Genomic DNA, 26,953 nt, shown 5'->3' on the forward strand with positions numbered 1-26,953 from the left:
ACTTCCGACTGGTGTCCTTGAGACCACGGAAATAAGCAAGCACAATCGGATGTTTCTTTGTTTCATGTTGTGCACGATAGGTAATAAAAATTTATCTGCCATTGCTAACCATGACGAAAGAATGAGTCTCGAAGTCGAAAGAAAAGCACAATTTTATTTGTCTCGACGTTTTTTATTGTAAGTTATTGTAGTGGGAGTCCCTACATTATTTTTTATATCAAAGAATGAGTATCTATAGGTTACATGTGGGATCGAGAGAGAGAGAGGTTACAATGTTTGTGTCTATAGACTAACGGAGTGTTTTGTTATATAATAGTTGAGCATAGTATCTCCCTCTTGAACAATTTTTTACAATTGTTTACAGTTTTATTATATAACTTTTTCTGCATTTCTAGATACATAATTTTATTTGTCTCGATGTTGACAAGTACAATAGAGATTAGATTAAATTGAACAGTTCTACTACAGTGATATATGGTAATTGATCACAGGGGGTCCGACTATTAGGGGGGAATTAGGACCTGAGGTGGGAATTAGGACCCTGTCATGCTGGAGGTCAAGGAGTTGGTGCCCGCCGTACTAAGAAGAAGTCAAGTGCTTGCTTGATCTAGCTAGTAAAACGTGTACGACACATGTTGGTTTGGTGGAACCGACACATATTATATTCCACAAGAGGAACAAGCCACACAAATTCGGTGGTGGCGTCTCCTCCTGCTCTCCCTCCGTTGTTCTTGTCTCGTTACCTACAGATGCGTGTGGTGGTAGAGAGTCGCGGCAGTGGTTCGAGACACTTGTCGATGGAGGAAGATAAAGACGGCACCGCGTGCGGGATGCGACGGTGACGACTAGTGAGTCGGACTCCAAAAAGATGATCTCTACTTGATGTCTTCTATGGTGGTGTGAAAGAATTTGGATAAGGGTGGTGGAGACAGAGAAAGAGATGGAAAATTGAGGGTTAATATACGACGACAACATTGAGGAAGACGTGATTGGTTACACATGCAAGCAAGAGATAAGTCTTATCCACTAGTAGAAAAGAGCTCAAAACCTGCGGTGGGATTTAATTTTTACAGACCGATTCGGTTATCATCCGTCAGTGCTATTTCTAGTGACGGTTCCTTAAAAAACCGCTACTAGAAATCATATTTCTACATGCGATTCGTTAAGAAAACCAAATGTGGAAATCTATGATTTCTAGTGGCGGTTTTCTTAAGAGACTGCCACTAGAAATCATTTTTATCCTTTTTTTCTTGAGTTTTTCAAACGACCTTGGATGATAAACCACCAATATAAAAGTTATAGATCTTGAAAAGTTATGAAACCTTGTAGTTGACAACTTTTTAAATTGAAATCATCTCAGCTCTCAAAAATTGCATTCGAATTTGTCAAATTCAAAATGCAATTTTTTGCAAACGACCTTGGATGGAAAAATATCAACATAAAATTGTAGAACTTCAAAAGTTATAAAATTATGCAGTTGACAATGTTTTCAATTGAATTCGTTTACAGCCTCAAATAGTCAATTTATACTCGGAATGTTCTAATATGTGAGCAACAAAACTGCAATATAGACACAAGGCACGTCATAGGTGGAGTGGTAGAGGATATTTTATGTTTACTGGAAAATATTCTCACTAGCGGTTTTATTACCTTGACTGCCAGTGAAAATCGATTTTCACTGGCGGTTTTACTAGCCCGACCGATAGTGGAAATCGATTTCCACTGGCGGTTCTCAGTTACTCGTCTGTACAAATAATTTTAAAGAAACTAGTACAATGTTCGTCGTTGCGACAACACACAATCATATTTGATAACTATAAAAATAAATTTAATATCAAAGTGAGCATATGGTCCACATATTAGATATTAAACTGATAAAAACAAATATTATAATTTATCTTAGTGACAACATTTGAACTTACACGTGACGACGTTTTCATGTACTAGTTAATGATAAAAATAAATAATTACCTTATCAAAAGATCACTCATTGTACAAATGTGTTTTTTATGTACACATTATGATTTCTTACATCTGACAATGTGTAGAAGTAACAATGTTTTACATTAATAACATATGAAGTGATGTCACTTATTTAGAAGTGACAAGGTGGCCTCCTACGCCTCCTTGTGGTCCCTCTCGGCCACCTGTTTAAGCTAAAAGGCAACGATGGGGAAGGTGCGTCAGAGCCCGGCGAGGGTGTGCAACATGAGCTTGGTGCCGGAGGGGTTGACCTACGAACATTATTATAGGTCGGTGAGCACGGTGGACGGGGTGGCTCTAGCGCGACATGCACGGAGGGTCATTGGCGACCATGTGCGACATGCATGGAGTTTGTTTGAGCGTTTTGGTGGGTCGCAGCCGTGGCATCCGATCATCTGTTCCGTTGAGCCTCAGGGTGGGGGGCAACGTTTGGGGCGGGCCGCAATGACACCTGGTCCAGTGCGCCGTTGGCGACGACAAAATCGAGGCTAGGGCGCCGTCAGCGGAGGCGATGGGATGGGGCCAGGGTTGCTGGGTGATCGGGGCAGGGGATCGGGTCCTATTGTTTTTGGGGCTGGGGCTGGGGATCGAGTCCCGTTGTTTTCGGGGCCGGGGCGGGGGATCGGGTCCCGTTGTTTTTGGGGCCGGGACGGCGTGATCAGGGCGCGCGGGATCATTCGGATGGTGGGCAAATCGGACGGCTTAGATTGCATAACGGTACAACGGACTGCTAATTTGCGTAACGGTAGAACGGTCGGGAGGCAGCCTACCCCTTGCAGCCTTAATAAGTAGTAGAGATTATACGACGGTATGGTGGTGCACTTTCTCTTTGTTGACTTCTCTTCGTCTTCTTTTTTTTGGGGGGGGGGGGAGTTGACTCTTTCTATATACATTGGTTATTAGTGAGCACACGAATAGTTGGTCTCTTTGCTTCTTAGTTGGTCTCCTCAGCTGGTCTCTTTCAACGTGCTCCTTGATTTGTTTTTTTAATGACAAATAACAGTGTTTGTGTTGGTTCATTGCACAACCTATATAAGTTTTATGCTACCATACGTACGTAGAAAGAGTCAACTCACAAAAATTATAGAAATAGTCAGCAATGCTTGTTCGCCTTGTGGAATATATATCTGTCAGCTCCACACCAAACGAACTTGTGAAACCGAAAGATATGTTTGTGTTGTTTTTTTGCCGATTGCCCGACATAAAGTACTCGGCAAAGAGGCCGTAGCCAATAAACTGTTTACCGAGACCTGTTTGCCGAGTGTTACACTCGGTAAAGCATTTGCCAGCTGTTGTTGAGGTTTTGATAAGTGCCGCATGCACTCCGCAAAGAACATTGTTCCGGTAGTGGTTGTTACAATTGGTTTGGTGTGAAACCGAAAGATGTATATATTCCACAATTTAGAAAAGCAAAAAAAACGGTGAACACGCTAGTAAACATTGCAAACATTCATATGTTATATTTGACTCGTCAAGTGATCACGGATGACGGATGACGAAACGAAGATTGTTGGATATAGTTACGACTATATGAGGTGGTGTCGTTTGTTTCGCATATTTGTAACGTGATATGTAATTGATAATGTTAAATCATTTTTGTTTAATTCCAACCGTAATCTAATACTACACTAGAATGTGATACCGACCTATTTAAATTTATTACCGTGGATAACTGAGCAAGAATAATTGTCATTACCATTTATATTACATTTCGTTGACCAAACTGTAGAAAATATTACACGTTGGTGTGAGTACAAGAATAGATCGTTCCATGAACCATTATCACAGTCCAGCAACAGCAACAAATAATTTGTCTTCTCATCTACGAGATGGGGGTAGAAATGGATGTCCAATCGTCCGTTTTTTTATATGTATCCATCGACGAATCCTCCATTATTTCGCAGTTTATTAACAATTTAAAATTTGGATCACTAAGAAATCGCAGTTCGCTGGAACCTAGCCACTCAAATATACAAAAAGAAAAGAAAGAACACACAAAAGGCATCGTAGGTTTAAACCGCTGAAATAAGGCATCGTAGCTAGAGACTATTTCTCCAGGTCGGCTGATAGGTTCAACCAAAGACTTATTCAGCTACTGATACGTACACGTCGCAACATGCGCTCGGGCAGGCTATATAAACCTCACCGTCCCCATGCCCAAAGCATCAACAACCATAGACACAAACACAACAAGCTAATAAGAAGCTACGTAGCTGAATATTCAGAGAGCACAAACACAAACGCGAGTGCAAAACCAAATGGCTGCCTCGACCTACTTCCTTCTTGTTGCTTTTCTAGCATTGGTCACTTCTCATGCCATTGCTTCTGATCCTAGCCCGCTCCAAGACTTCTGTGTTGCCGACAAAGACTCTCCGGGTATGCGTGCTCTCGTCTTGACTTATCATGTGTTCTTATAATAAATACCTGATCAAATAAGGTTCATTTAATTTGTTCAAATATCACATCTACGTACAATAAGCATTTCTAGGTATGCATGGCCCAATGGCCTATTCTCCATCTAATTGCTTGCCTTCGTCTATGCATACAGTGAAGGTGAATGGATTTGTTTGCAAGGATCCCATGGCTGTGAACGCTGACGACTTCTTCAAGGCTGCAAAACTTGACCAGCCAAGGGACACCACCAAGAGCAAGGTGGGATCCAACGTTACTTTGATCAATGTCTTGCAGCTACCTGGACTCAACACGTTGGGCATCTCGTTGGCTCGCATTGACTATGAGCCCTTAGGACAGAATCCTCCACACACACACCCACGTGCCACAGAGATCCTCACCGTGCTTGAGGGGACACTCTACGTCGGATTTGTCACCTCCAACCAAGCTGACAGAAGCAACAAGCTATTTGCCAAGGTTCTCAACAAGGGCGATGTGTTTGTATTCCCCCAAGGACTAATCCACTTCCAGTTCAACCCGGCCCATGACAAGCCAGCAGTCGCGCTCGCTGCTCTAAGTAGCCAGAACCCTGGAGCTATTACTATTGCCAATGCAGTCTTTGGATCAAAGCCACCTATCTCGGATGATGTCCTAGCTAAGGCCTTTCAGGTGCAAAAGGGTACAATTGATTGGCTTCAAGCTCAGTTTTGGGAGAACAACCACTATTGAAAAAAATAAATCAAGTTACAGTTCATTGTATGGGAATATAATGATTTATTTACATTTTACATACTACTCTATGTATTTATTTTTTCTAGACTTTCAGCTGATAATAAAATAAATGGATTGTATTTATGTACTATAATTGTAATTGTGTCCCAACTGTGGTTCTACCACCATCTCCTTAATCGAAAGTGCATGTAATGTATATGGCACTCTCTCGTTTCCCATTTTATTGAGATGGTTCATATATTAAGCCATCTCTAGAACGATTGACATAATTACACCACTCCTAAAATTTCACTATTATCATGAATGATTATCATAAAGAACTGTCCTTAAAGATCAAATTTCATGGGTGGATTCTTATGCCAACCGTTCCTGAAAAATAGAAGATTTCTACTCAAAAGGTGCTAGCTAGCATGGTTGAGGACCAAAAAAATTCATAGATTTTCAAATATAGTCATTAAGTGACAAGCTTTATATCAAATTTGTAAAGCCCAACAATATCTAAAACTTTATAGGTAACAACTTTTTATTTAAGACCATTTAGAGACCTAAATATATGTTTTGTCTTCGAAGAGTTGAAAATTCAGAATTTCAAATTTCATTTCTAGTGGCAGTGGGCTTTCATTTTCCACCGTCAACACTTCTATAAAAAACTCTTATATAATTATATAGTGATTTGATATTTTTATACATGGCATACCAGTAATATAAATTCAACGTTATGCTTAATTGGTCTCTGTACTACCCACTTTGTAAGAAAAACCTAAAAAGAGAAATCTCATTGCTTCATATATGTGTGTCATCTCTATTTATCATTTCATGTGGACACCCCCACTTAACCAGAATAAATGGTTAACAAAAGACACTCAAATAACTTATCCATTCTTTGGAGTTTTGTTTGCTTGTGCATTAAAATAATTAAAATAATAATGCTAGTAGAAATAAAACAATGACTTGAGATGAAGTTTGAATCCTAAATTGAGAATTAGGGTTTGAAATAGAGAAGGAAAGAGAAAATACTATACAATACAAAAATAAATTTATAAATAGATAAATTTATTCCACAATAATTATTCAAATCATATACTCAGAAATTTGAGTACAAGTTCACCACAAATTTGAAATTCAAATTTAGATTCAAAAATAAGAATGAAAAGAAAATGAATCGAAAAAGGAAAATAAAAAGAAAAGAATAAAGACACCTAACTCGGCCGCGAGGCCGTATTTCGGCCCGTTCACTGTTACTTCGCGCGGCCCATCACTTCGTGGAGGCGTGCTGACACGTGGGGCCATCTGGCCAGCCACACACCGCGCGATACAGCAGCGTTGGCTCGTGCCGACACATGGGGCCATCTGGGCAGCCACCCACGCACGAACCCGCGGACGCCACGGTCACCTGCCCCACCTGTCAGAGAACACGATGGATCTTCTTCGTTCCGCCATTGTCGCGCTGACCGGCGGCAATCGCGCCACTCCACCGTTTTCTGGGGGGTTGTTGGACTGGAGCACCCGAGCTATAAGGACCGGCTTCGGATGCGGTTCCCCACCTTTGCCAACTCGTCGCGCCCCAACCATTGAGCTCAATGAGGGAGAGAGAGAATCACTTTGCCGCCGTCCTCGGGCCGCCACCGGGAATCCTCGCACCGCGAACACACCGTCTGCGGAATTCGGGTCCGGGGCTTCGTGTTTTTGCGAGGAATACATGTGTGGTGTTGCGGTGACTGGGGTACCGTCGGTGCGCTTAGAATCGCTCGCCTGTGTTCTTCTTCCGCCGCGTCGCGTGGACAACTGCCTCTGCACCATCAATCGCCGTCGGGTAACTACTCTACTTGCCAAGCTTTGTCTTCGCTACGTGTATTCCGGTTTAGATCGAAGCTTTAGGCGCGGGATCAGGTAATGGGGGATTCCGACGATGGCGCTCCGCCGTGGGGGCCCTGGTCTTCCCTCCGGCCGTGGTCTGGGGGTAGGAGACGTTGTAGCCACCGTTACCTGTTAGATGTGCGACTCAGATTGGAAACCAGTTATCAATTCGGACGCGTTCGCCTGAGACATTCGATTAGTGATCCGAGGGTAGGGATCGGATCTGGGCATTGTAAAACCCTAGTCGTTGATCTGTCAACATATGCCCAGGATCAGAGGGGGAAATACATCGTTTCATTTAATTAAATCAACATCGTTGATTCCCAATCCAACGCATAGCATCGCATACCGATTCGGGTGTGGGCTTGATATAATCAGAACCCTCGGTTGTCGATCGGACGGCTCTGAACGAAGGATACCCCTTCAACCCAGTAAAACTGCAAAAGAGACCCTATGCTATTTTAGATTCAACCCGACGTCCATTTGTGGGGCGCTCTGTGTCTTAGAGATTTTTACCTTGAGACCCCTGAGTTCCTCTAGTTTTCTGCGCCTAGCCCATGAGAGTAAGAAATCCAGGAAATTAAATAGAAAATAGATTTTTAATATATAAATAAGTGCTAGAACTTGTAAAATTTATAGAAAATTCATTTTTAGTCCTAATTACTCCATTTCAGTTTCTAAAATTTTGTAATATTCTTCTCTATCACTTAGAGTCTCTGTTTTGACATGAAAACAGTAAGAAAATTTATTTCTCACTTAATCCTATTTTAAGCATATAAAACATTTGGAAATTCATAACTTAAAATCTATAACTCCAAAATTTATTATTCCTATTCCTAGGATTTTATTTTAATGTGTAGATTATTATTATGTATTTTTTACATGTTTGGTGTGATGTTAATTTTCTCTATATACTGTGCTTGTTTGTATTGTGGCGAGTAGAAGAGCCTGTGACTAAGGATCCTGGTGCTCAGCAGATAGAAGTTGCTGAGCAGGAGCTCATTGAAGGCAAGTTGTGCCCTTGACCACTTTTTACCCAATAATATTTTTTAATATCACTTATTCATGCATAGGTTTAATTTTGATGGGACCCAATAGGTCACCCTAGTCTGTTTATCCATTTTACCTTGTTTACCCCTGAATCATTTGGGTAGTTATGCTATTGCCTCACATGGTTTTGGGTTAATATTTCATTATATCCATGTTCCAATTATTTTGTTATTTTATTTATGTTCATGTCAAGATCATTAATGTTAATTGGAATATGGAGCTTAACTTGAGAAACACGTGCCACCACAAGGGTGGAATGGGACGCCCTTGGCTGACTAATTAGGAAAGCTAGTGGAAGACTACCTTACCCGAAAAGGGCAAGGGCAGTAGGGGAGTTACATGCAAGGAGGTTCTCGGGTTGATTTTGCTGCGATGGCGGTCAGACGGGGGATTCTTGCAAGTGCTCTTCCCATAAACTATAGCGGGTTTTCGGAAGCTAGTGGAACTTTGTAAAGGCCTCGTAGTGTTGCCCTGCCTCGCTTCCTTAGTAGAGGTGTATGGGAGTCGCGATCCCTTGGCAGATGGGTAACATGACTTGTGGGTACAGGGTACAACCTCTGCAGAGTGTAAAACTGGTATACTAGCCGAGCTCACGGTCATGAGCAGCTGAGGACTCTCGCATGATTAATTTATGAAACTTAAATTCAATTTGTCATTTGCATTGCATGGGATTATTTATTAATTTTGTTCTATTACTTTTATTAAGGTTTGGTATTTACTTACATCTAGTAACTGCTAATAAAATTTTGACCAACTAATTAAAAGAAATGCTCAGCTTTAACCCAATTGTTGAACAGCCTTACACATCACATGAACTCCCACCTTTGGTGAGTTCATGCCCACTGGTTTCCCATAACTTGTTGAGCTATGATCATGTGTGAGCTCACCCTTGCTGTCTCACACCCCCCACAGGAGAAGAACAGGTGGTTCAAGAGGAGCCACACAACGAGGAGTTTGATCTGATCTAGGTGGCGCTGTTTTGATATGAAAACAGTAAGAAAATTTATTTCTCACTTAATCCTATTTTAAGCATATAAAACATTTGGAAATTCATAACTTAAAATCTATAACTCCAAAATTTATTATTCCTATTCTTAGGATTTTATTTTAATGTGTAGATTATTATTATGTATTTTTTACATGTTTGGTGTGATGTTAATTTTCTCTATATACTGTGCTTGTTTGTATTGTGGCGAGTAGAAGAGCCTGTGACTAAGGATCCTGGTGCCCAGCAGATAGAAGTTGCTGAGCAGGAGCTCATTGAAGGCAAGTTGTGCCCTTGACCACTTTTTACCCAATAATATTCTTTAATATCACTTATCCATGCATAGGTTTAATTTTGATGGCACCCAATAGGTCACTAGTCGGTTTATCCATTTTACCTTGTTTACCCCTGAATCATTTGGGTAGTTATGCTGTTGCCTCACATGGTTTTGGGTTAATATTTCATTATATCCATGTTCCAATTATTTTGTTATTATATTTATGTTCATGTCAAGATCATTAATGTTAATTGGAACATGGAGCTTAACTTGAGAAACACATGCCACCACAAGGGTGGAATGGGACGCCCTTGGCTGACTAATTAGGAAAGCTAGTGGAAGACTACCTTATCCGAAAAGGGCAAGGGCAGTAGGGGAGTTACATGCAAGGAGGTTCTCGGGTTGATTTTGCTGCGATGGCGGTCAGACGGGGGATTCTTGCAAGTGCTCTTCCCATAAACTGTACCGGGTTTTCGGAAGCTAGTGGAACTTTGTAAAGGTCTCGTAGTGTTGCCCTGCCTCGCTTCCTTGGTAGAGGTGTATGGGAGTCACGATCCCTTGGCAGATGGGTAACATGACTTGTGGGTACAGGGTACAACCTCTGCGGAGTGTAAAACTGGTATACTAGCCGAGCTCACGGTCATGAGCAGCTCAGGACTCTCGCATGATTAATTTATGAAACTTAAATTCAATTTGTCATTTGCATTGCATGTGATTATTTATTAATTTTGTTCTATTACTTTTTATTAAGGTTTGGTATTTACTTACATCTAGTAACTGCTAATAAAATTTTGACCAACTAATTAAAAGCAATGCTCAGCTTTAACCCAATTGTTGATCAGCCTTACACATCACATGAACTCCCACCTTTGGTGAGTTAATGCCCACTGGTTTCCCCACAACTTGTTGAGCTATGATCATGTGTGAGCTCACCCTTGCTGTCTCACACCCCCCCACAGGAGAAGAACAGGTGGTTCAAGAGGAGCCACACAACGAGGAGTTTGATCTGATCTAGGTGGCGTTTCCCGGCTGACTTTTCGCTCCAAGGATGATCCTTAGTTCGTTTTATATTTATCTTTTATTTTGTAATAAGACTTCCGATATGTAATAAATACTCTGATGTTATTGTGACATTTATCTCTATACACTCTGTTATTATATATGTTGTCTTCTTGGCGCATGTATCAGATGCACCCGGCTTTGTTCCTTAAAGCCTGGGTGTTACAGTCTCTTTGCTTCTAGCACACAACGTTGATGTCGTTGGATTGTGATAGTTGCGTAAACAAGAAAAATATTTCATTGGACAACCTAATTATGCTTTTGCTACACATACTGCTTTTCTTCCGGCTAGGAACATCATGGAGGGAGTGGTAGTCTTACATGAGACTATTCATGAACTGCATCGAAAGAAGTAAAATGGGGTAATTCTCAAGATAGACTTTGAGAAGGCTTATGATAAAGTGAGGTGGAGTTTTGTTCAATAAACTTTGCGGATGAAAGGTTTCTCAGATAAATGGTGCTCTTGGATTAATGCTTTCATTAGGGGTGGTCATGTGGCAATCAAAACAAATGATCAGTTGGGACAGTTTTTTCAAATGAAAAAGGGGCTGCGACAAGGTGATCCCTTATCTCCTCTCTTGTTTAATATTGTAGTTGACATGTTGGCTATATTAACCAATAGAGTGAAACAAGTGGGTCAATTATCCGGCTTGGTGCCACAATTAGTGGATGGTGTCTTGTCGATTCTCCAATATGTGGATGACACCATTTTATTTATGGTTCACGATTTCGAGAAAGCAGTGAATATGAAAATGCTTTTACGTGCTTTTGAGTAGTTATCAGGGCTCAAAACTAATTTCCACAAAAGTGAGGTTTATTGCTTTGGAGAAGCAAAAACTCAAGAACATCAATACGCATAGCTCTTTGGTTGCAGAAAAGGGGATTACCCGTTTAGATACTTAGGTTTATCAATGCATTATAGAAACTAAGTATGGTAGATTGGAAGATAATTGAGAACAAATTCGAAAAGAAATTATCCAGCTGGAAAGGGAAATACATGTCTGTGGGTGGAAGACTAGTTCTTATTAACTCTACCCTTACAAGCCTTGCGATGTTTCTGACGTGTTTTTTTGAGATCCCAAGAGGTGTTTTGGAAAAAATGGACTATTACAGATCGTGGTTTTTTGGCAAGGGGAGGATAATGAGAAGTCACTTTATTTTAGTAGCTTCGGCTATATGTTGGGCAATCTGGTTGAGCAGGAATGATGCAGTGTTTGATAATGCTCCAATAAAATCTTCTTTGCAGGTGGTTTTTCGGGCTATGCATTGGCTCCGCTTCTAGACTTAACTACAACTTAGACAGGATGATCAAGAACTAATAATCAAGGCATGTCGTAGATTGGAGGAGTTGGTGATGCAGATTTTTAGACATCATGGATGGGGATCTGCATGTAGACTTTGTCTTTAGTCTCGTTTCGCCGCACTATGTTTTGCTTTTCTCCGAGTTCTCAGATAGTGATATTCCTATCTGAGTCTGTAATAATTCGGCTATAGTCTCTTTGAGACAAAGGCCGGGAACTTTCAATTCCCATTATCTAAAAATGTACATAGAAAGAGTCAACTCACAAAAATATAGAAATAGTCAGCAATGCTTGTTCGTCTTGTCTATCAACTCCACACCAAACCAACTTTTGTCGTACACATTTTAATAGATCAAGCACTTGATAGCTTCTTTCAATTGTCATATTAAAAATTTAGATTGTTGCTAGGCCCATATTCTTTTTCTAGAACAAATTTACTTTTATTTTGTTATATGAAGAAATGTTCAAAATATAAATTGTACATCATGATGAGTTATACAAATTTGTAGTTGAAAACTTTTTCATTTGAATTAATTTACTGTTTTAAAATGTGATTTTTAAATTGTCTTTGCCTAGTGTTGAAAAAAAACACTTGGCAAAGAAGCTCTTCGCCGAGTGTTAAAAAAACACTCGGCAAAGAAACTCTTTGTTGAGTGTCAAAAATAAAACACTCGGCAAAGAACTTCTTTGCCGAATGTTTTCTTTTACCGAGGGTTTTTTCTTGGCACTCGGCAAAGAGCCGAATTCCGGCAGTGGCCTTTATATTGTTTAGATGGCCACGTTCAGTTGTTACTATAGCTAACTATAGACGAAGGAAATTCAGATATGAGACGCATGTCGATAGAAATTAATAATTTTTCACCGGCTGTCTAATAGAGTCCGATGAAAACTAAGTGATTTCTAGCTACTTCATAGCGGCATTTCGTTCTTCCTTTCTCACGACTCTACTCTCTCACACATCCAGCTCCCCCTGCTCGTGTCGTTGCTCTATGACACCTCGCACCCGTTTGCGCCAACACCGACTTCCCTATCCCGAGCAGTGAGTATTGATCATTGCATGGTTAATTTAATATTAGTTTGGTCAACCTAGTTACAATATAATATTTGTTGGTTAGTTTTTTATAATTAGATTTTACATTTAGCTACTAGCAATTTTTTGTGTTTAAATATAATACGGTATTATCAAATAATTTCATTTTTAAGAGCATATAAAATATTAATAGGTTCATAAATTGTATGTCAATCGTTTCGATCGGCATACTTCATATGTGCCTCACATGTGAGATATGTTGTTTTAGAATCATTTCTATTTGAACGGTTTTATGACGACTGACTATGTGCTATTTATGGACAATCTAGGTTTGCCGAGGGTGTAAAGGAAGATGGTGAAAAGATAATAAAAATTATGCATAAGCAACTTAATATTTTTATATATGTCATATCATCACTACTAGAAAAATGGTCTTTAATTTACAAACACCGAGGTGTGTTGTTACTAGAAATGGCAATGGAGCGTCGATCCCTGAATTTCCGAGGAGAATTCCTTCATTAGAGGATGAGAAGTTTTTCCCCAATGGGGATGTAAACGGGGAATAATTCTCCCCGACGAGTAAGGGACATGGATGGCCAGTGAATTATTTCCCATCCCTGTTTCCCATGGGGGCATTAAACTTGCACATGACGATGATTTCATGTAACAGTTAATGATAAAAATAAATAATTACCATAGTAATAGATCACTCATTATACAAATGTGTTTATTTTGATGTATGCATAACGATTTCTTACATAGGATAATGTGTCTAAGTAAAAGTGTTTTGCATTAATAACAAAGGACGTATGTCCTAATTATAATTTAAGCAGGGACGAGTACCCCTGTCAGGGATTTATCCTGTGGGGAATGAGGATGGGTAAAAAATGTCCTTTATAAGCGTTCGTGGAGATCCCTATTGAGAAAAATATTGTCACGAAAACGGAATGGAGAGCTATTCTCCAATAAGAAATTTTCCGTTGCCATCGTTAATTGTTACGGTTGGTTTGGTGTGGAACTGAAAGATGTATTTATTTCCCAATTCACAAAAGCAAAAAAAACATGGTCAACAAGTAAACACTGGGAAAAATAATCTAATATGACTCGTCAATTGGTCATGGATGACGATACGGAGATTGTTGGATATAGTTACGACGCTATATGAGGTGCAAAAAGTAATTAAAGATATTACTCTCAGCGGACTTTTTAATTGCCACAGTTTAGTTTAAAAATAAACTAGCAAGCAACAAATATTTGAGAACGGAGGTAGTATATAGAACGGTGGTGTAGTTTAATTTCTCGTTGTTGACTTCTTTTTTCGGGGTGGGTAGGGGGAGGGGTGACTCTTTCAATATACGTTGGTGAGCACAAGATTAGAGGCATGTTTGGTTCGCTGCCTAACTTACTATATTTTATCTAACTTTTTTGCCTAAGGTTAGTTCTTGAATTCGGACCACTAATTTTAAGTAAAGTGTGGCACAGTTAGCCACTAACCAAATAGGCCCTTGATCGTTCAATAAACCATTTTTCTTGTTTACGCAACTATCACAGTCCAACAACAGCAACACGGTCTTCAAAAAATTGAAAGGACAGAGTACACGAAAAGCATGGTAGGTTTAAACGTTCAATTAAGATAACTGTATTGTTTTATGGGCAGGTTCTAGATGCTGGAGACTACTTCAAGTCAGCTGATTCATGTCGGCATGCTAGAGAGACGGGTGTAATAACCGTAGATTACATCATGTCTGAAAGGAACCTTGCTGCTCCTTTCACCAAAGGAGTGGCTCAAAAGCCAATCCAAGCAGCGTGCATGGGAATGAGACTCGTACCCTGTTAGCGGTTTTAACTGCGGATAACTGTCCTGTGTGACCGGAGGTCCCGAGATCCAGGCTCCAGGAAACGAAGCACTGTGGAACCAAGAGCACAAAAGATGAAGAGTCTCATGAGCTGTTGTGCTCTGTCTGTATGGCAGGTTGAGCGATATGCTCTTAATGAAGTCAATGCTATAAGCAGGGAAATTGTCCTACAGAATTTCCTTAATGATTTCACCTATATGAGCTGACTGTGGGGTCGCAGTCGGGGAGAGAATGGGGTTTTCTCTCTAGTGAGCTCATGAATAGATATTAAAGGGCATGACCGTAACGCCTTGCCCCATAAGAGAAGTAGATAATCTACCTAGTACTATGTGCCTTTTGTGCGAAGATTCTCACACTAGGGTTTGTGGATCAAGGCGTAGTCATCCGCTTACTCGTGCAGGGTTGGAGTACATTGGGATAGGCTTTGGTTCAAACCTAACAAGTACCTCTGCCGAAAAGTAGTATGTAAACAGTACGAGAGCTCAATGACATTGATCAGAAAATAAGAGTGAAAATGGTGGGGATTGCTGTCCACTTTGAAGATTTTCACTTTATTTGAAAAAAAAGAGAAGGAAGGCTGGGTGGGCCGCTACAAGGCCGGGTGGCCGAGCAACCCACCAAGTAGCTCATTCCTAGGGCAAATGGAAGCTGAGGCTGGTAGTCCGTGCGTAGGAGAAGAGTAGTCGTAGGCTCTGGCCGCGGCGCGGTTCTGGCTCTAGTGATTCGACGCCCGCCGAACTCCATGCTGATCCCTGCACAACTGCCTGGCGGCCGTCTCCTTAAGATGGGCGAGCGCTCCTCTGGCTTTGGTTAAGTTCGCTCTGCCGTTCTTCCTCCTCTCTACTAGCTTGCTAATCCTGTGACGAATTCTACCGGTTCGCTCTCGTGTGCGTCTCACGGGTAAGCAAGTGAAAGAGGGAAGATTTGCCTTTGCGCTCATCGAGTTTGGCATATCTGTGCTCTGTTGCCGGAATCGTGCATTTGTGTGGTGTTGCAGTTCTTCTCTGATCTCTGTCCACCGTGGCCTAGTGCTTGGGCTCCCTGCTGCGCGGTGTTCTTCTTCTCGGTCTAGTGTCGTGGACGTCTCCCACGGCCTCAGCAGCGGCTCTAGTATCTCTGTCAACCTCCCGTCGTGCAGGTCCGGACGTGGGCGGTGGAATTGGTTTTCTGGGACAGAACCTTGTGTTCGCTGCGCTGGACTTCCCACGTAGACAATCTACATGCTGTGAGTTACCTGTTGCCTCTCTATATTTATTGAGTAATTTTGTGCAATCTGCTAGTATCATTTACTTGGGTGTGATTGCACAATTTGTGGGCGGATTTAATTGCTCGATGATGATAGCGGTGTAGTGAGACGACGTGACAGTCTGGGTTTTAGTGTGTTGTTATTTTCAGCATTGATATTTTTTGTGCCTAATTATATCTCTATTTGTTAAGGTTGTTTACCTGTGTTAAATTCTGTTATTTTATTTAGTACACAGCTCCTTACTATTAATATTTATACTTGATTATTAGGCTTATTACATCTGATCTAAAACCCTGATTTGGTAAGATAGGACTGACACGTTAGTCGAGAATCTCTGATCACCATTTAGCGTTGGAGGGCTGTTTATTACAGCAACCCGCTATTTTGAGAGCAATGTAAAAAGATAAACAATAATGTTTATGTGCAAAATCTGTCTTCTTCATCTGCAAGTCATGTTTAATTTTGAAATGGACATGAGCAACTATTTTAAATGTTTACATGTCCTAAAATTGCTATTGTTCATTGCTGCTATAATTACGTATGGCACTTATCTGAGTTATATGTTTGTTTTATTCGAAATTAGAATATTTAATATATTTAAATATGATGGAAGAAGCATGTCACTTATTTCTCTAATATTACAACAGCTATTGCCATCTATATATCGTAGTTGCTGCTCTGTTAGCTTTAATTGTAAATAGGCAATGGATAATTTATGCAGCAACTTAGATGTCATTATTAATGTTGTCTTGTTAGTGGTTGATTTACTATGACTTCATTTCTCTTTACCGAGTTGGTTATTGAATTTAATATAAAATTATATGTACTCCCCTGTCCTAAATTAAAATTCGTTTTAGGTAATTAATAGATTCATATAATGTTTGCTCTATGTATTTTATATATGTGTCTAGATTCATCGCTATACATTTTAATATAGACATAAAACCCAAGAGCTAAAATAAATACTATTTTGGAACGGAGGGAGTACATTATATAGAATTGTATGTAAAAGTTTTATCGTGGCACACCACTACACCAAAATGCTTAACTTCCTAGGGCCTAAACCGTAGGAAGTTAGTGCAAAACTCTCGGAAGTTATACAAACCGTCGGAAGTTAGCCGAAACCGTCGGAAGTTAGCCCGTCGGAACAAATTGGTCGGAAGTTAGGGTAACTTCCGACGGGCTCTCGGAAGTTAAGGAAACTTCCGAGAGGGTCGTCCGCCTCTCGGAAGTTAATGATTAACTTCCGAGAGGGCGCTTCCCTCTCGGAAGTTAAGTGCTGATGCCGTCCAGCACGGGGCTAACGCCGTCCAGGAATAACTTCCGACGGCCTCTCGGAAGTTAACCATTAACTTCCGAGAGTTTGCTATTCCTCTCGGAAGTTAAATTGACCAGCACTAAATATACAATTTGTTTTTGGTAATTCAACACATTACATACATAACAAATATATATAACAGCCACAATACACAACATATCACATATAACATCTCACTTACATAATAACAACATAAGAATTCACAAGTCTCACAAGACACAAGTCTCACAAGTCAAATCCACCTCGACATAAGAATTCACAAGTCTTACAAGACACAAGTTTGAAGTCTCACAAAACACATCGAATGGAAGCCCACTACTGTCGATCAACATTAGGAAATAGCGAAGAGTGATGCTCGCTACCTCCACTCGCGAAGAGCGTATTGACAAAGTCTAACCCATCATCTTGTTGCTGTGCCGACAAGGTAGCTGGAGGAGTCTCATATACCTATACAAATGACATTCACGGAGTTACATCGTAATGTAGCAAGTAAATTATGATAAATTTGCATACCTGATGTTCGGTAGGTGGAGGTGGAGGTGAAGGCCAAGGAAAATGTATGGAAGGTGGAGGTGGGGGGGCCATCGAAAACTATATCCCTTGGGCTTGTGCTAGTTGCTACCAAATTTCCGAACACATTAATGTCAGTGTTTTAAATCAATACATAACTTAAAATGAATGATCTTTTTGAACTTACTTGTATCAGTGCTTGCTGTTGTTGAAACTGAGTAGCATAGTATTCTTGTTGAGCAGCATGTTGCCTCAAGTATTCCTCCTGAACCCTTTGCCGCTCCTGATGTTGCCTAAGCTCTTCTCGTAGTTGCTCAACTTCTGCAGTATCCTGAGTAGAGCGACGGGAGCTACAAGCAGCAGACCTCGACGAACCTCCCCTCTGAACCGTCACCTGGCTCGAGTCGATGACGTTATCGAAAATCAAGTACCTTCAAACAAGTAACATCACGACAGATTCAAAAATAATCTATTGTACTTAAACCGATGAAACAAGATAAGGTATGTAGAGTCCACACCTTCCATGGGGTTTTCCACCACTTGCATACACAGCCTAAGGATCAATAGGTGCGGTCCTCCAGTCATAGTCCGATCCGTGTTGACTAGACATCGCCTCAGCATATGCAGCCTCCATACAAAAGAACAATGCAATCTTACATCACTGGGCACATACATAAATTCATATGAACAAAATCTACCAAGCATTTCAAAACACTCACCAGACGATCTGTTGCCTTTTGGCTACACAACACATCTGGATTTGCAGGATCTGATCCTCTGTGCCCCCTCAGGTATATTTGAACATCACTAGGCACTACACCACTGCTAGCTTCCTGTACGTACATTTGACAAACATTATAATCAGAAATGACATCAAGTCATATACAATCAACAAAACTACACCACTGCTAGTTTCCTGTACTTACCATTCGTTTTGCCAAACGAAAGTGATCATCACCTCCATACTTGTGATACGACTCGGTTCCATGATTGGAACTTTGTCGTATAGACTTTGCCTTGAAATTATCCGAAGCCCAATAACGGCATAAGGCACGCCAAGCAGCATCATTGGCGGCTATCCATGGAATCGAATGCTACAGAAACACAATTCATTTATAAGTAACTGTAACATATACAAGGAACATAGTACATCATATGCAAAAACATCAATTTTTTCCAACATAAGCAAAAACATCAATTACGTGAAGAAAATCTTGCTCAGTCATAGAAAGTCCATATTGTGATGCCTCGCTCTTACTGGTTGCACGTCGTCCTTCACTACTCAACATAGCTTGATTAATCACCTGGATTCGAACATAGTACATCATATCCGCAACAACATCTGTCACGTTCTTATGGAACACGGAGTGTGCATGCTCGGTATGAGTATCTCCATCAGGCAACTTATAATATTTCTGAAAAAGAAACATAGTCAAGAATCCATAATATGAATCAATCATTGAGCTGATAACTCGCAAGAAGATAGATAAACATACCCAGAAGTCGTGCCAAACTGCACCTTGCGCATTCCCATGTTGCGCGTTAACCGCAAGGCCGTATTGATCCCATCTTGTGACAGGGACCTCAATACCATCCTCAATCACCAATCCAAGCCATCTCATACGACAGATATTGCCCAACACTTTATTTACTTGCCTTACACGATCTTTGCCGGTGAAACTACTATCCAGCCAAGCCCTAACAACACAAGCACAATTGTCAAATTCAAAAAATAATTGTTTATCCTCAATGTGTAAGACATAAGAACAAAGCAAAGATGCTCTTACCCATCTCCACTCGGGATTATCTCAACCTTGTTAACTGGTTCTTTAGGAGGGGGAACCCAACTAGTCTTCCGCGGCTTCCGGACCCGTGAAGACCCTCCAACTCCCCCGCTTCCAGAACCTCCTCTTGAAACACCAGCTTCCCCTTCCCTTGACCCACTAGCTCCCCCAACTCCCGACCCTCCATCATTGGGCCATTCACCCCACCCTGTCTCCACCTCCCTACCCTGGACATCCTCATCATCTTCCACTTGTCTCCACTCCTCTGTCTCTTCCTCATCTTCAGGCTCATCCTATAGATCAAAATTAATAATTTAGTTATTCGAACTCATACAAATATTACATTACAAAACAAATATATTGGTTACCTCATCCTCTGTACGCTGACTGCCTGACCCTGCAACTCTGGAACATGCTCCAACAAAGCTCTACGCATGCTCGAGCTTGAACTAGTGCCCTAGAACACTAAGTCCTCCTTTCTCCCAAAAATGGAGGCTCTCCTCGCTAGTCCCTTAGTGAGCTGCTTGACCTTTTTAGACATCCTGTTATTAAAACAAAATCAAATTAGTAATTGAGCATAATGTAAATGAACATAATGTATTGAAATGAACATAATGTATTGAAATGAACAATAAATATATAATTACTTTTTAGTCGTATTCAAAATCAGGATCAAATTGTTTTCTTCGATTCGATGTTTTCTTCTTTGACTTCCGTTTCCATTTTTTGGGACTTACTACATCTTTAGGATCTCCCACTAATGATTCTGGCAAAACCTCAGTATCTATATTAAAATTGGTCGGAAGTTCATCTTCTTGGTAAATTTCTTCAACTTCCGCCTCGAACCATTCACGATTGGTGTGTAACTGTTCACGAGGATTCACTTTGTACACTACCCATGTGGCTTCCAGCTTTATAGATGGATACGATATGTAGTACACCTGGTCAACTTGGTGAGCAAGAACAAATTTGCTACATGCACTTGTTTTGAGCTCATGTTTGACTTCTACCATGCCAAATTGGTTTTCTACAGTCCCTTGATTGGGATCAAACCAATCACATTTGAAAAACACCACCTTAAGATTTTTGCTCCCGGCGAAGTCGTACTCGAGTATGTCATTAATAACTCCACAATAGTTCATCTCTCTTCCACGATCATCGACTGCCCTGCATACAACTCCAGTATTTTTTATCGCCGCAAATGGACGAGTACATTCAAATTTGGTCGAACGAAAACGAAACCCCTTAATGTCGTAACGACCGTAGCTTCTGACTTTTACGATTGCGTAAGACATCTGAAGCAAGTCCTCGTCTAAATTTGGAATTTTGTCACACTGCCAATCAGATGGTGAAATTAGATTTCTAAAACAAAATATATAAAGTAGAACAAGAGTGTTAGGTTATTTACATAATTTCGAAACCAATTAATGAAATTGGGCTTCCCATGTCTTCCTCGAAGCGCGTTTTCATACTGCCTCGAGGACAATTTCTCATTAAGATGCGATTGGAATTCTCTGTTACAACAAGTAAACAAATGAGGTGCGGAACACGATTACTACAAGTAAACAAATTGAAATATGGAGTCATCTTACTTGAAATATTGAGTCATTTCATCCATATTTTCATACATATAGAGCAAAGCGTCCAACTTTTCTTCGCGCTCAAGATGATATTCTGTGGATGCCCCGACAGTCTTGCCCTCAATCTCAAAAATTTGGAGATTGCTGCGGGTCCCTACTTTGTCATCATGATACCTCAATGTAGGGGCATTGATATTGTGCTCGTCTGCAAAGTATACACTCGTGAAGGCTGCTACCTCTTTATATTTGAATTTTTCAGCTATACACCCTTCAACTCTTCCTTTGTTACCAACCATTGAACTAAGCTTCTTTAATGCCCTTTCAATATGGTACATCCACCTGTATTGCACAGGACCACCAACCTTAGCTTCATATGGAAGGTGGACAAGTAGATGTTGCATTGGATTGAAGAATCCTGGGGGGAATATTTTTTCCAACTTGCATATAAGGACATGAATTTCTGTCTCCAACTTCTCCATCACGTCTTTGTTTATTTCTTTAGCACAAAGTTGCCTATAAAAGTAGCTTAACTCAGCTAAAGACTGCCAGATACTGACTTTCAAGTACCCACAGAACATTATAGGGAGGAGCCTTTCCATCATTATATGATAATCATGGCTCTTCAATCCAGTTATTTTATTTGTCTTTAAGTTCACAGCTCTCCTAAACCCAGCCGCATAACCATCTGCGAATTTCAAATTTTTCAACCATTCCATTACTTCTTTCTTCTGTTTAGGTTTTAGACAAAATTGAGCATGTGGCTTTTTTTCATTTTCGTCGAGTTCCTGGGTTGGTCGGTTACAATGTTTTGCTAAGTCCTTTATGGCCTTTATATTGTCTTTTGTTTTGTCACCTAGATTCATCCAAGTACTTAGAATGCTTTCACCAACATTACATTCCTGATGCATGACGTCAATGTTATGCATCAGAATCAATGCCTTAACATAAGGTAGACCCCATAAACCACATTTATGTGTCCAGTTATGCTCGGTTCCAAAACCTATGTATCCATCACCACTTTCATTCTCTTTCAAATTAGTAAGCATAGCCTCAATCTCTATTCTGCTAAGACGCCTGGGCGGTCCCTTTGTCACGATAGTGCCCTTCTTAAAGGTGTTAACCTCGAACCTATACGGGTGTTTTTGGGGTAAGAAGCATCTGTGGCAGTCAAAGTAACAGATCTTCCCTCCAAACTCAAGGCGGAAACAATCTGTATCCTTGCCACATATTGGACATGTCAGAGTTCCATGGCAGCTCCATCCAGCAAATAAACTGTATGCCATGAAATCATGAACGGACCACAAATACGCAACTCGAAGTGTGAATATCTCGTTTTTGTAGCAATCGTATGCTTCGACTCCTTTCCATAACTTTTTGAGATCATCGATCAAGGGTTGCATCATCACATTCAGCCCTTTCCCAGGATGGTCTGGACCAGGAATAATTAGGGAAAGAAACATGTAATCATATTTCATGCACAGATGAGGTGGAAGGTTGTATGGAATCACAAATACAGACCAACAAGAATATGATGTTGCGTTCGTATTGAAAGGTGTGAAACCATCTGTCGCCAACCCAATTCGAATATTTCTCGCTTCACTAGCAAATTCTGGATCAAAGTCATCTAGATCCTTCCATGCATCACTGTCAGACGGGTGTGTCATCACATGAGTGTCCCCTCGTTCACGTTCTTTATGCCATCTCATGTGCCTAGCTGTGTTCCTCGAAAGAAACAAACGCTTAACACGAGGCACAAGAGGCATATAACGAAGTTGCTTTTGGGCTACAGTTGATGTGACCATTTCACCATCATCGTTTTTAACCTCTACATATCTCGACTTGCCACACTTTAGACACTTACTATCATTCTCATGGTCCTTCTAGAACAGCATACAATTATCTGGACAGACATCGATTTTCTGATAGTCCATACCTAGACCAGAGAGCAGTTTCCTGCACTGATACACGTCTTTCGGCATCTTGGGATTTGGTGGAAACACATCGCTGATTAAGCTCAAGAGCTCATTGTAACAATTGTTCGAGAACATGAACTTAGACTTAATAGCCATAAGTCGAGTCACGAAAGCAAGGATGGAAACTGTTGTGTGTTCGTGCAACGACTCTTCTGCAGCCTTAAGAAGGTCGAAGAACTTTTTAACCTCTGGAGGAGGCGCCTCCTCAGGATTTGGTGGAAACACTAAATCAGGATCCCCCCTTAAATCTTCAAGCATCTCATCCATTCTATCGTATTCTACGTCGTCATTGTTGTGGGCTTCCGATGCATTTTCACGGGCAAACTCCTCGCCGTGATACACCCAGACTTCATAGTCAGGCATGTAGCCATATTTGCAAAGGTGTCCTGACAGAGTTCTCTTGTCTTGACATCTATAAATACGACACATACTACATGGACACCGCACATCTGTGCCAGTTCTTGACAAAGTAAAAGCACGAGCAATAAAAGTCTCTGTCTTTCTTATCCACTCTGCTGAGGGATCATTCATACGTCAACCTTCATACATCCATCGACGGTCCTCACCCACCATATTTGATGCTAAAACAGTAGAACATATGATTCACCCATAAGAGACCGCTAGAGCAACGATTTATGACACATAAGTTCCGCAACATTACGACAATTTTGCGAAAATATTACTAATCTGTAACAAACAACATGGTAACATAATTATATTATATGCAACAGTTAGCTTCTCAAGTTGATTAGCCTAATTGACATAATTTCCTACTGTTTAAAATTAGTTGACTCTCGGAAGTTAGTATATTTAATAAAAAAAATAAATACAAACACTCGGAAGTAATTACCTGAAGCGACGAAACGGTGAAGCGACGGGCGGCGGTGGCGGGGCGGCCGAGCAGACGGCGGTGGCGGGGCGACCGAGCAGCAGGCGGGCGCACGGGCCGGGGTGGCGGTGGAGTCCGGGGCGGCGGCGGCGGTGGAGTCCGGGGCGGCGGTGGCGAGCGGGACGGGCGGGCGTGGGGCGGGCGAGCAGCCGGCGAGCGGCGTGGCGGACTGGCGAGCAGCAGGCGGGGGCGCGCGCGACGGCGAGCGGTGGAGCAGCGAGCGGCGGAACGGCGAGCGGCGAGCAGAGTAGCGGCGGCAGCTGCAAAATGGAAGACGGAACAGAGACGGGCGCGCGCGCGCCGTTTCCTAAAAACATAACTTCCGAGAGGGCACTGTGCAGGCCGTCGGAAGTTAACCCTACAGCGACCGGTCAACGGCCTCAGTACGTAACTTCCGAGCGGCACTGTGCATGCCGTCGGAAGTTAACGTACTTCCGAGAGGCCCTCAGAAGTTAACGCAACTTCCGAGAGGCGTTGTGCCAGCCGTCGGAAGTTAACGTAACTTCCGAGAGGCGCTGTGCCAGCCGCCGGAAGTTAACGTAACTTCCGAGAGGCCCCAGTAGCCTCTCGGAAATTATTAATTTCCTACGGTTTTGAAAAAAACCCGTCGGAAGTTATTGGCCTCTCGGAAATTGATTATTTTGGTGTAGTGCACCCTATATAAAAAACTTAGGTCCGCCGTTGACTGAAAGATGTATTTATTCCCTAATTCGCAAAAGCAAAACAAAACATGATGAACAAGTAAACACTGGAAAAAATAATCTAATATGACTCGTCAATTGGTCAGGGATGACGATACGGAGATTGTTGGATATAGTTACGACGCTATATGAGGTAGTATATACGGCGGTGGTACACTTTAATTTCTCATTGTTGACTTCTTTTTTTGGGGTGGGTGGGTGGGGAGGGGGTGACTCTTTCTATATACGTTGGTGAGCACAAGATTAGATCGTTCAATAAACCATTTTTCTTGTTTACGCAACTATCACAGTCCAGCAACAGCAACACGGTCTTCAAAAAAATTGAAAGGACAGAGTACACGAAAAGCATGGTAGGTTTAAACGTTTAATTAATATAACTGTATTGTTTCATGGACAGGTTCTAGCTAGATGCTGGAGACTACTTCAAGTCGGCTGATTACTAGACATTTAAAATTCGGATCACCTACTATGTGATTACTAGAAATCTTCAACACGTATGCATGGTTTAAACGCTGAAATAAGATAACTGTATTGTGTCATCAGCAGGTTCGGGCTGCTAGAGACTATTTCTAAAGGTCGGCTGATATGTTCAACCAAAGACTTATTCAGCCACTGATACATACACGTCGCCACATGCGCTGTGGCAGGCTATATAACCTCACCATCTACATGCCCAAAGCATCAACAACATACACACAAGCAAAACAATAAGCTAAGAAGCTCCGTAGCTAAATTCAGATATTCCAACACAAAAGGGGAGTGCAGAACCAAAATGGCTGCCTCGACCTTCCTTCTCGTTGCTTTTCTAGCATTGATCACTTCTCAGGCCATTGCCTCTAATCCTAGCCCGCTCCAAGACTTCTGTGTTGCCGATAAAGACTCTCCGGGTATGAGTGCTCTCCTTTTGACTCAAGCAGTGTTCTTATAATATATACCTGATTAAATAAGGATCATTTGTTCAAACACACATCTACATACAATAAGCATTTCGAGGGTATATATGCATGTCCTATTAACCTGTTCTCCATCTAACTGTTTGTCTTCGTCTATGCATGCATCCAGTGAAGGTGAATGGATTTGTTTGCAAGGACCCTATGGCTGTGAACGCTGACGACTTCTTCAAGGCTGCAAAACTTGACCAGCCAAGGGACACCAGCAAAAGCAAGGTGGGATCCAACGTTACTTTGATCAATGTCATGCAGTTGCCTGGACTCAACACGTTGGGGATCTCGTTGGCTCGCATTGACTACGCACCATTAGGTCAGAATCCTCCACACACACACCCACGTGCCATTGAGATTCTCACCGTGCTTGAGGGGACACTCTACGTCGGATTTGTCACCTCCAACCAAGCTGACAGAAGCAACAAGCTATTTGCCAAGGTTCTCAACAAGGGCGATGTGTTTGTATTCCCCCAAGGACTAATCCACTTCCAGTTCAACCCAGTACATGACAAGCCAGCAGTCGCGCTCGCTGCTCTAAGTAGCCAGAACCCTGGAGCTATTACTATTGCCAATGCAGTCTTTGGATCAAAGCCACCTATCTCGGATGATGTCCTAGCTAAGGCCTTTCAGGTGCAAAAGGGGACAATTGATTGGCTTCAAGCTCAGTTCTGGGAGAACAACTACTACTGAAAAAATCAAGTCTGAGTTCAACATATGAGAATAAAGAAATGTACTTGTATTTTACATACTACTCTATGTGTCAACCTTTTTCTAGGTTGCGGCTGATAAATAAATAAATGTTACTCTGTCTTACTAGATATGAAACATTAACTTAGTTTAGTAATACACGAACAGTCGGTTATTACGAAGAAATCATTCCCCTACATCTATAGGAAAGGATAAGTCCTAAATTCAACCAGGAGTGACCAACAAAGCTCATATTTATGACAATGCATGAGCTCGAGCGAATTTTTGGCAGAGTAACCCTGATGTTCTCCATTTACATGCCTGAAAATGCTGCAATAGAGAACAAAGGGGTTATGCTTCTAAAATTACGCACAAGCACATGTCTTATTACAAATATGAGCTCTATCGGTCACTCTGAGGTTGTCCAATAAAGGGACAATCCTTCCCCAACATACGTCACATGCATCCCACGTGAGGTGTGTTGGACCAAAACGGGTGATGCGCAGATTCGGCTCCATTTGTTAACTCTATGTTACACACATTTATGCTACATCCGTCGATCGATATTATATAATTCAACTAATAAAACACTAATACAATGTTTTATACTACATAACATTGTTTTGGGTGAAAATAATATTAAATGACCTTATTTCCAAAGGTTTAATAATTACCATTAGAAATTACATATTTAAGTTTATTAAGCACCCTAAATGAACTAAAACAATCTAAATAAACTACATAATCACCATTACGGTCGTCAAATATATACAACACACATATTTCATACAAACAATCAA

General features: G+C 41.2%; 2 protein-coding genes across 2 annotated transcripts; both read left to right on the plus strand.

Annotated features, from left to right (window-relative positions):
* Positions 1-4,147: 4,147 nt before the first annotated feature.
* LOC103653012 (putative germin-like protein 12-4) lies at positions 4,148-5,302 on the plus strand. The gene is made up of 2 exons (XM_008679989.2): positions 4,148-4,359; positions 4,532-5,302. The coding sequence occupies exons 1-2, from the start codon at positions 4,242-4,244 to the stop codon at positions 5,101-5,103; spliced, it is 690 nt and encodes a 229-aa protein (XP_008678211.1). The 5' UTR covers positions 4,148-4,241; the 3' UTR covers positions 5,104-5,302.
* A 19,906-nt stretch (positions 5,303-25,208) lies between these two features.
* Positions 25,209-26,276, plus strand: LOC103653015 (putative germin-like protein 12-4). Its single transcript, XM_008679992.3, has 2 exons — positions 25,209-25,409; positions 25,585-26,276. Exons 1-2 carry the CDS (start codon positions 25,295-25,297, stop codon positions 26,154-26,156), a joined length of 687 nt encoding a protein of 228 aa, XP_008678214.1. The 5' UTR covers positions 25,209-25,294; the 3' UTR covers positions 26,157-26,276.
* The last annotated feature ends 677 nt before the right edge of the window (positions 26,277-26,953 follow it).

The sequence above is a fragment of the Zea mays genome, chromosome 4 (assembly GCF_902167145.1).
Source record: "Zea mays cultivar B73 chromosome 4, Zm-B73-REFERENCE-NAM-5.0, whole genome shotgun sequence".
Lineage (NCBI taxonomy): Eukaryota > Viridiplantae > Streptophyta > Magnoliopsida > Poales > Poaceae > Zea > Zea mays.

Excerpts from the sequence above, each read along its gene's own strand:
- LOC103653015 (XM_008679992.3), top strand. The coding sequence starts at position 25,295 with ATGGCTGCCTCGACCTTCCTTCTCGTTGCTTTTCTAGCATTGATCACT. Across the intron at positions 25,410-25,584 it reads TGCCGATAAAGACTCTCCGG|TGAAGGTGAATGGATTTGTT; the intron begins GTATGAGTGCTC and ends GCATGCATCCAG.
- LOC103653012 (XM_008679989.2), top strand. The coding sequence starts at position 4,242 with ATGGCTGCCTCGACCTACTTCCTTCTTGTTGCTTTTCTAGCATTGGTC. Across the intron at positions 4,360-4,531 it reads TGCCGACAAAGACTCTCCGG|TGAAGGTGAATGGATTTGTT; the intron begins GTATGCGTGCTC and ends CTATGCATACAG.